This window comes from Nematolebias whitei, chromosome 22 (assembly GCF_014905685.2).
Source record: "Nematolebias whitei isolate Nwh7 chromosome 22, NemWhi1, whole genome shotgun sequence".
In the NCBI taxonomy this organism is placed as follows: domain Eukaryota; kingdom Metazoa; phylum Chordata; class Actinopteri; order Cyprinodontiformes; family Rivulidae; genus Nematolebias; species Nematolebias whitei.
This window is the reverse complement of record NC_056519.1, coordinates 16,724,282-16,734,650: the sequence shown is the minus strand read 5'-3', so window position 1 is coordinate 16,734,650 and position 10,369 is coordinate 16,724,282. Positions and strand designations below refer to the sequence as shown.

Here is a 10,369-nt window from a genome sequence, read left to right as displayed (position 1 = left end):
TTTGGTTCAACTTGATTTTATGGCTTCCACCCCCTCGTAAATATCCACATCAACTTTAGCATTGAAATTGCAGTGGTGCAGTGGATTACATTTTCATGCAATGAAAATGGGAAAACTCAGATAAAATAAATGTGTAGCAAAATTGGTTATACAGCAGATTGATGCTGAAATGGTGTGCAGTGGAATGCCTTCACGACCCCTTTCCAACTCGGAATTCTGACATTCCTTTATTCCCGATATGGTGCTCTAAATTTGCGGGTTTAATTTCAGACTCTCTATATACTTTTTTCTATTTAAAAAAAATATATAATTTTGTTGTTTTAACTCACATTCTATAAGCAGTGTAAATCATGCCATAAACATTTTAGAGTCAAGCAAACAAAAATAAACAAAAAAATAAATACAGCGAACATGCCCCTTTAACATGAACACCTAAATGCAACATCATTCTTACCGTTAAATTTTAACTTCCGGGTAACGGTGTCGGAACGTTTGCGTCGCGCAGAAAGGCGGATCCCTTTTTTGTCTTTCTGAACTTCTGTAGAACCAGTTTCTACTAATCACTCCGCTCAGTGTTTCCATATCAAAAGTTGGTACATCTTCTATTTAAACGACTCTTTATTCACTCGACGTCTTCGACCGCAGTCACACGGACGACAGAGGAGTTCTTTTCCTCTCAGGCTAACTCGCTAACTTTGAACGCTCTCGCTTAAAACTCGCCAGCAGCGCAAGAAGAAACACAAGGAAGATGGAAGATAAACAACTGATGTGGGCATTGAAGACCGGGGATTTGGACGAAGTTGTAAACACACTGATCACGGTAAGAGGACTGGATTAACTCAGCAATTTTTGTGGACTAATCTGACAGGTGGCGGTTTAGCCTAAATTTAGCTTAGACTTGCTAACAACACTGCTATATTTAGTAAATCAATATGCGAGTTTATTGCTTTATTCAATGGAGCTTGTTGGAGTAAGTGTAATTCATGGGCATTTAATGACTTGTATTTGTGAACAATTCCTGTTTATCAGAGCACTAGCCCAGTTAGCATAGTTAGCAACATGCCGTACTCCTAACTGTAGATGGCCAAGTGAGCCATTGTTTTATTTTTCTTGTCTTAGTTACGAACGTGTGTCGCTAATTCGGTTTAAACAAGGTGCTCTGTGTATAATGTTCGGTTCGGCCGACTTAAAATCAACCTGTTGGTAAGAACCAACATTAGCCTAATGATTTAAACTCCCTTTGTTTATTGTGACAATTGCGACAGCGACACATGTGCACGAAGTACACAAATGAATGGAGAGTTTTTAAGATAGTCGGCAAGTTAACTGAGCGTTTATGAGTTTAACATTATTATGTGAGTAGTAGTTAGCTAGCAGCTAGCTTGCTAACAAACCAGACAGGCCCACAGAGCTCAGCATTGTCTAGATGGGCGGAGGTCTCGGTTGACGTTTTTGGAGGTGTAGCTCGCGTGAAGGAAAACCAGTTTATTTTCGACAATTCTCGAAGTCGCCGTGACGTCATCCGTCACGTGATGTCAAACCGCTATTTTTGGTTGGGGGGGGGGGGAATGTTGTGGTAAACTAAGGGAAGCAGATGATTTCATTTTTATTTCATATGTTCCTTCAAGTGTACAGGTATGCAAGAATGTTGTAAGCATATGAATACCCTTAGAAACAACATGACTAAATGGCAACGTGGTTGTCACCCAAATTAAACAACAAAGGTGCTACAATTATACCAAATATCATTCTCTAGTAACTTCCAGTTGTAAAGCTTTTCATTAAGTGCTATTATTCAATATATCCTTCTGACTACCAGGAAAACTAAATATTGTCCATGTCCAATATTGTATTATTCATGAGGAACTGAGAAAGGTACCAAAGCCCATCCTTTCATATTTGGTATCATTGAAAAGCCCTAAATGTCCTCTGTAGAGAGCAAAAGGAGTTAATTCAGTAGTATGCTGTGGGTGGGGGATATTCAGGTTTACAAATGTCCGTCAAGGAGAACAAATTTGAACTGCTGGTTGTTAGGAATGTGCAATATAAATGATATACGGTAGAAACGATAGACGTTTAGCCTACGATAGAGATCTGTCTTCTACCGGCTAACCGCAGTAATGCTGTGTCTGATGTAAAATCAGAGTTGTCAGTTCAATCGTTACTTTTTTTGTTGAAAACTGTGCGTAAGTGGTGTTAAAGTCTTTTCTTCGAGAGCTGAGTAGCGAAGCTACAAGCTAACTACGCCCGGCTTGCCGTAGTGTTGCCGTATTCTGACGCATGCGCAAAATGCTGCGTTCCGTTCGAAAGTTGTTTTTTCTTCTCCTTCGGAAGTTAAAGTAAGCGTTGGTCAGCTTTAGAGAAAGCTGCTCTCTGATCTGTGAAAAGAACGCTGTGTTGTGATTTTACTACGAGACCCTCTGGTCAAAGCCACAGAGTCATTTTGTGTCAGCTCTCCATTAAAGCAGAAGGAGTCGCCCACTAGAGGTTTGGAGGGTGAAGTGTTTCAGTGTAAAATGCTGCTCTGTTGCTGTTCATTTCTTAAGTAAGACTGGAAACTGTTAACATTATTTTGTTTAAAACAAAAGGCGAAAACTACATTTTATATATTTTGCACTGCTTTGCACTACAAGCAAGAAGCCTAATACTTGATTTGTTTATCATTTAAAAACTCTCTGGACCTAGTAGTGGAATTTTCTTAATTCAAAATATATGATGGCAAAAGGACACCCTATGCTTTTTGAAAAATTCCTATTAAGTTTTATACCCAAAACATATTGCGATATATATCGTTATCGCCACCCTTCACAGTACATGTCGTGATATGAATTTTATGCCATATCGCACATTCCTACTGGTTGTCATTCAGGATCCTGCTGTTTAAGATATCTGACAAAATTAAGACCATCAATTCACACTAATTTGAACACAGTTTGTCATGCCGTCTATTTTCTGTAATAGCACTTATAAACAATTTAAAATAACATTTAAAGTCTTTATATTGGATATATAAAATGGATTTCAAGACTCTTAATAACAACAAAGAAAACAAATCTCGTATGATCATATAAAATGCTTTGTCCTCTAGCCCCCTTCCCTGTTTTCAGCACAATGTATTTCTAACAGTTTGGTTATTTATATTCACTCGAGGTAATGGAGAAGTACAGATATCTAAATAATCACAACTTAAAGTAAAAAATACTGGTGATTAAAATGTGCCAAACGGACGTATATGTGCATGCTACGTGATGACCAAAGTGTTTATCGCGTTCCATTTTTCCTTTCGGTCTTGCAGATGGAAACATTTAATATTTTCTGTTTGGATGTTTCTTCTCGATAGTTGTGCAACCATTCACAGCAACGTCTCAATATTTTGTCACCTTTCCCCACACCAATATGTCGGCCTCCTTACGTGACAAAGTACCTGGATATCCAAATTTGAGAATTAGGATGAATTTGGGATTATCCGGTAATTACTTTTTCTTTTAAGTTGCATGAAGTATAGGAAACTAAAGACCCTTTGTTTTCATGTAAACAAGAACAGCTTTCTTGTAATAATTAGCAAAATAGATGTTTTAATGGGAATTTTGAAGCAGAGAGAGGGGAGAAAGGAATAAAACAAAGTCTTTCCAATAACTTTGACCTGGCCGGATTATAACGGTTAGGCTATTAAGTGTCTGTTACACTTTTCACATTCCTACTATTCACAGTCCTTTAAACATTATCTCCGTGTTCCTATATGAGGGCGAAACAAACCCAGATGAGCTTTACACTTTTGGGAACCTTCACTTAACCTTTACATATGTTAGCATCAAAGTAGCTATCAGAAGCAAGCGTCAATCCAACTTTGTCTACACTTGTAGAACACTTAAGTAAATAATACAGTATTTAATAAAAGAACTGTAAGAGCGTTCACAACCACTTACAGCTTTTTCTTTTTTGCGATAGTCTTGTTGTAACCCCTTAAGTACAATATTCTTAATAAATTGCTTAGTGTTTTTTTATTTAATTGTCTAAACAAAATACTTTTCATCAGCTGCTTCAGCCATAGCTATCGATGGTAGTAACCTTTTAAATACTATGAGAAGAGGTTGAAATTCTGTATCCATCATGGCTAATGGATTCAATGGAATTAGTTATAAAAAGAAGAATAGAGTTCATTATGTGGAAATTGGTCTTCAGTGGAGTTTGTGATAAAGGTGAGTGGGTGGCAGTGGTGCAGAGTGGATTATGATGTGGTTCTGAATGAGCTGGTTGTTACAAATAAAAGGCTTTGAGAGCAAAAGTATCGCATTCATTCAAACCACAAGTCATTTCTGCAAGCACCATTTATTCCCATTTACTTTTATTAATGTATTTGCATTTTTTTTATTATTATCGTCGTACCTTTTTTAACTGTTAATCACAATTTTAAAAATTGAACAAATACAATTGATATGTTTTAGGTTAAGGAAACAAGGGTTCTTTTTTTTTTTTTTTTTTTTTTTTGATAAAAGATAAGAAATTTGTGCTGTGAACTAGAATAGAAATGGTCTAGTATTGTAATTTAAATACCAAAGTTTATGTAATAGCCTAATCAAAGAAAGGGAGTTTATTGCTGTTTTTTAGTTTATAATCTCCTCAAGTATTATTTGGAAATAATTAGGTTTAGTAGAACTTCATAGCTAGTGATGGTGTAATTATACACAAAATTCACCCGTTTAATGTACCTTGTTTTTGTACGGTACATTTTTGGTACGATTAAATTAATAGCAACAAACTTATGTAAAAGCATACATTTAGGTTTAGCTTGTACTTGGTTTGCAAAAATGCTAATGGGAGGGAAATTTGTAACATTATATTTATTTATAGGCTTTATGTTTTTATAACTGTCGGTATGTGTTTTAAGCTGGCCTTTTCTCCGAGTCTGCAGCTAATCAAACCTTCTTTGGCATTTATGAGTTAAAGGGCTGTTTAAATACTACACACAAATATGATTTTTGTTTTTGGTCAGTTATGCTTGGATTTGGGTGATGCAGTTTTCAGGTATTAAGTTCACCATGGAGCCAGCTACATTCCCTATTGCTACGTAAAGTTTGATCCAATTCTTTTTTTTTTTTTCCTCACCTGTCACTGTAGTTGATTAAGAAACCATATTGTTCCAAGACAGCAGACTTTAATGGTGGTTTTGTGTCCTCAAGCTGTGGTCTGCATGTGTTCTCCGTGTTTGTTGCATGGCCTAGGTTAAAGTTCTACATGTGTACAGGTTTACAACAACCCTGCGTATGTTTGATACACATGCGTGCATACATAAAGTGTTGAAAGGCGATCTCCGTCATCCGCTTTGTATAGCTTAATATTAAAAAGGTGCATTTATTTCAAAAGAGACGCGCTTTAAAATTATTAGTAATTATTCTATTTTTTTTTTTTTTAATTAGTATTTATTCCAAGGAGCCTTAATCTCAGCTGGTGCATGATCATTTCAAACTGTTGCCTGCTTAATGTGTTTGCTTAAAATAAAAACCTTGTCTACATGGTTTGGATGAAGACGTGGTAAATTAGCGTTTACTCACCCCAAGTTCTCAAGACAATAAATAAATAAAGCTCTGATGAATCCTGCTGCCAGGTAATGGTAAATGCTAAATGGACTGTACTTGTAAAGCACTTTGAGTATCTTGATTAGGTAGAAATGTGCTTGTATAACACAATCTGTGCCCTCATTTACCTGCACACACACATCCATACAGCACTCTACTGCATCTCTGCAAAGCTAATTTGAACCAGTTGAGAGTAAATATGTAGGTGATCGATTTATATTCTTTGATTCCCACCAGTCTGATGGATCAACGTGGAGAGGAACGCACATGTTCTGATACTAACACTAAGCTCTCCGGTGACAAATGTCCCCTTTCTTCTTGCCTTTGGATATAAACTACAAGGGCAGAAACAGATGCTGGCATACCACAAGTTTATTTTTATTGTTTTATTTGGTTGGGGAATAAATACGCGGAACAAAGCTCACTGAACTGAACAACAATAATACCGTTATTTTAAATAAATTAAAGTTCAGCGGTCACGTTAGTACTTTGGATTTGCCCTCTTTAACTAGACTTGAATAATTGAAAATCAATGCCCATCCCTACTTGATATTCATCTACCTTCCTGTGCCTCTCCATGTGTTATCTCATGTCTCCTGAGTTATCGGTGCAGCTGGGTCTAGTTTCCGTGGTGCTTATCTAGAAACTAGATCAATAAATTGTGCACAATTTTGAGAGAGAGGTCAGAACTGACGACCAAAGCTGTTATTTGAGTTGTCTTTTGTCACTTGGTACTCACTCGATTGTGCATTGTAGTTGTTTGGGAACTGGCTAAGTTGGTGTGCCAGTCTGCGTGCATGCAGGACGTTGAAGGAAAGTCTTAGTTCCTGCATGTTTGTCAATCGAGAGTTGCCGTTTCAGTACACTGGAACCTCACAGCACAGCTGAATAAAAATCACCTGCTTGTGATTTTACTACTTTGACCTGTTTCAACCAAATAATGTGCCTTTTTTTTTTTCCAGGCTGAAGATGTAAATCGGACCCTGGAAGGTGGAAGGAAGCCACTTCATTACGCTGCAGACTATGGCCAGACAGAAGTGATGAATTACCTCATTTCTAAGGGAGCAGATGTCAATGTAAGAGACACTACAGTCTCCGCCACCTCATACTGTTTTTGCATTAATTTGCTTACTGTCTAAGGTTGCTATGACCACAGAAAATAACTGCCCTTGTCTGCTTCCCTTTCCCACTCTGTCCCTACAATCACAATGCTTGACTTGACACCATTATCGGTAGTTTGTTTCAACAAAGGTGGCTTTACTGTTAAAGCCACGTTACTTTGGTTTTTTTTTTTCAGCCATGGTCAAACCTGTCAACTTGTTTCCATTGAGCTGACCACCCCCATTTTAGCATCTCTTGAACACGGTCTTTGATTTTAAAGTTGTACAATTTTCCCTGTGATGCTCAAGTCAAAAAATGGGAGAAATTTTTTATTACTGACTTCATACTAATGCGTAGTTGATTTAAAAAATATGGTAAAGTGCTCTAAACCTTTAAGACTGATGTCTTTGCAGTGGATTTTATAACTTTTAAGAAGTTCAACACCAAGCTTGTTTTTACATGTTTCGTTTTTTTTATTATCTCCATAGGCTTCAGACAAGCATGGGCTCACTCCACTGCTTTGTGCCTGTTTTGAGGGTCACTTATCATGTGTCCAGATCCTGATAGAAAAGGTTAGTATCCTAATTTGAGCACACATCCATGCAGGCTTCTATAAACAGATGGTCCCTGGTGTCTTTCACTTGTCAGTGCTTGTTGATATGTCGGTTTCTACAGCATGAGTGCTGATGAGGTAACTTGTCAGACAAAAGGCTCTTCAGCGCTGTCCTGTGGAGGCTTTGCTGGAACGTTCAAAGGGCATCGCATATTGTGCTGCCGTTTGTCCATTTGTATCATTTGTAGCTACAGTTCTTATAAACAGTTTGCACTAGAACTGTCTTAAATTTTGCAACATTTCGATAAAGGCTGTCATGTGTATGTCGAATTCACAGAAAGTGTTAACTGTTAGGCTAACAAGCATCCTTATCCACTCATGAAAAACAGATTTGTGCATTTTTACTGTGGTTTAATCGAAAGCTTCTCTTTATTAGCGGTTTATTGGTAGTCTTTTAGGAAGTTTCTGCTTCCTCTTGCCCATCCTAACTGACGGTTAGTGTGTCACAAAAATAGACATGTTCTCCTCCTCTAGGTTGCTTTTGATATGTTTTGCCTGAAAGAAAATAAACCTGACTGCAGTGAATTTGATAGGCCTCTGGACAATGATTGTCACACAAGCTGAGCCATAATAGCATCTATTCAACTGGCACAGGGACCAATCAGGCCCACAAGTGTGCTCAGTTTGGCGCACCAATGGGTTCACTTTAAAATAAAACTAGATTTTAAATGGTAAAACAAACTTACTTAATACGAATAACTGCTGGATGTCCGGCCCCTGAACTCTTGGCTTTCAGTAACTGTGGCCCCCTGAGTAATTTAGTTGAATAGCCCTGATTTAGCTTTTTAGCACCCCCTTTGTTTCTGTGCATCTGTTTACCATTCCTAAACAAAGATCTCATAGTAAAGTTGAGTAGTTTTATCCATTTATAGTGTCCTGTCATTTGTTACAGGTTTTCAAAATCATTTAAGTAGAAAATGAGTTCATTTCCCATGTGATGCAAGAACTCCAAACTTAGCAACAGGCAGCTTTTTTTAAAAAGAAAGTACATTTGGTCTCCTCTTTTTTTTTTTTTAGCAAACTTAAACTGTGCCATTGTGTGACAGGAACCCACATTGTGAAGGGTTGCATGACATCATGTTAAAAGCTTCTGTCAGTTGATGCCTTGTTGTGCTTAGAGGAGGGAGAAACCGAAAGAGAGACACTGGTGGAGGAGCTGGTTTTTTTCAGCCTGGATAAACAGACTGGCCTCTAAACAGTTGTTTTTGTTTTTAGATTAATAAAAGTGTCTAAAGAAGTGGAAATTTCATTACAGCACTCTACAGTTTTAATGTCATCACTCCGCTCACCGTCACATAAAGTGTTCAGGTTCAGTTTTAGCTGCACCTTGTTGCCTTGAAAGAGGAAGTTGTAATTTATGTATTAAAATTAGCAGTCTAAAGTTATGTCGTTTTCACACCTGATAGTCCGGTAGACTCGGTTCGGGACCAATATTCATGACCTTTTGTTTACATTTGAGCTGGTGAGTTTGCATTCACACTGCACTGTGCAGTCGAGTCAACCTGTTGAACCAACCTATTCCACCGCTCGCCTGTGGGGGCGCTGCACCAAGAACTACTGAAAGAAATGACACAAAACCCTCTGAAGACGCGTCTTCAGCTGACGGCTCCATATAAGCTCAGAGAAATGCGTGTTTGTTTACCCTGCGGAGCGGGGTCCGGTCTGTTTACATTCACACTGCACTCGAACCGCGCTGCAGTTCTCTTCTACCGGACCGAGACCTAGGTTTTAGCCCGGGCCAGAGTTCACCTTTTTGTTCCGTGACAGAGTTCGATGGCGCGTTCACACCTCCCTAAACGAACCGGACTTTCAAGGAAAACGAGCTAGAGTTCGATTAAAGCGGACTAAACTGGGCTGGTGTGAATGCACCCTTAGAAAGCCATTTTTGTTCTACCATTTTTCTCCATTTCTCCACCAACCTTGTTTCTAGGAAGCAATTTTTATGCAGATGGCCACTGTTTTGTTTTTGTTCCCTTAAAATTGGCTATATTCTTTGGTATTTAAAGGTGACGAAATGCTTCAGATTACAAGACGAGGTACAAATAAAAAACATAAAAAAATATATTTTGTTTGCCTAGTTTGCTCTCGACTAGGGTGGGACCCTCCGAGCCACTACACAGTTTCACATTAAAATAATTAAACCGAGGAAGAAAAAAAAAAACAGTGTAATGGCATTTCTGTGGCAGAATTGATAACAATGCCTACATCTAAGCCAAGATCAGGGTCAGTGACTGCAACGTTAGTCATCAAGCATCAGCGGGAGGAAGATAAGGTGGCTGACATGTCTATTATGGCCGCTACAGAAAAAGAGAAGTGGGTGCCGAATGCCACATTTTTCAAGAGAAATGGAGAAGCAATAATCTTAAAAAGTGAAAAGCAAACTGGTGTTTGGTTTGTGGTGAGACAATAAAAGTGGTGAAGCGTGCTAAACTGGAGACGCTAAAGGGACCGATGCAGACCGATAATGGTGTCGCGCTTCGTCTGAGTGTAGACCTGCACCTATAACAGTTTGCAAGACCACAGAGCAACGAAGACGACTTTGAGAGCAGGATTTGTGGCGAGTGCATCCATAACAAAGAAGCTGAAGCCTCATGCAGAAGGAAAGTTTGACTGAATGAATGGCTCCTGCATTTCCTTAACCATGACTGAAATAATATAGTTTATTAAAATATATCTGGAGTCCAAAAACAATATATATTTTTAATATTTTTTACATAGGTAAAATCTAGAGAGAGAGATATATAGAGAGAGAGAGGAGGTTCCTCACCTCAGCTGTAGGCAATGGAAAAAGAATGTATTCTAGCAGTGTCTGCTATTGTGACGTCTGTTTATGTAAAATGTTTTGGCAACACCATTTTAGGAAGCAAAAGGTGTTTTTTTTATTTCCCTTCATAAATCATTGTCAAAGTACAAGTTGACATTCAAAATGAAGGGTTAGAATTAACACAGAGAAATGGGGTTGGGCCTCAGAATGCTCCCTCGAAGTTTCATTCTTACCACATGTTGGTGCACATTTCTGATTCACAACAGAGAAAAGGAGGCCAATACATTTGACTGCAGTTTTTTTTTTTTGGGGGGG

General features: G+C 38.2%; 1 protein-coding gene across 1 annotated transcript in view; it reads left to right on the top strand.

The window, feature by feature from the left end:
• The first annotated feature begins 485 nt into the window (after positions 1–485).
• mtpn (myotrophin) overlaps positions 486–10,369 on the top strand; it is an 18,603-nt gene continuing 8,719 nt past the window's right edge. The window contains exons 1-3 of the mRNA XM_037696054.1: positions 486–820; positions 6,539–6,652; positions 7,166–7,249. Coding sequence (XP_037551982.1) covers positions 749–820; positions 6,539–6,652; positions 7,166–7,249 — 270 coding nt within the window. The 5' untranslated portion in view covers positions 486–748. The remainder of the gene's footprint in view (positions 821–6,538; positions 6,653–7,165; positions 7,250–10,369) is intronic.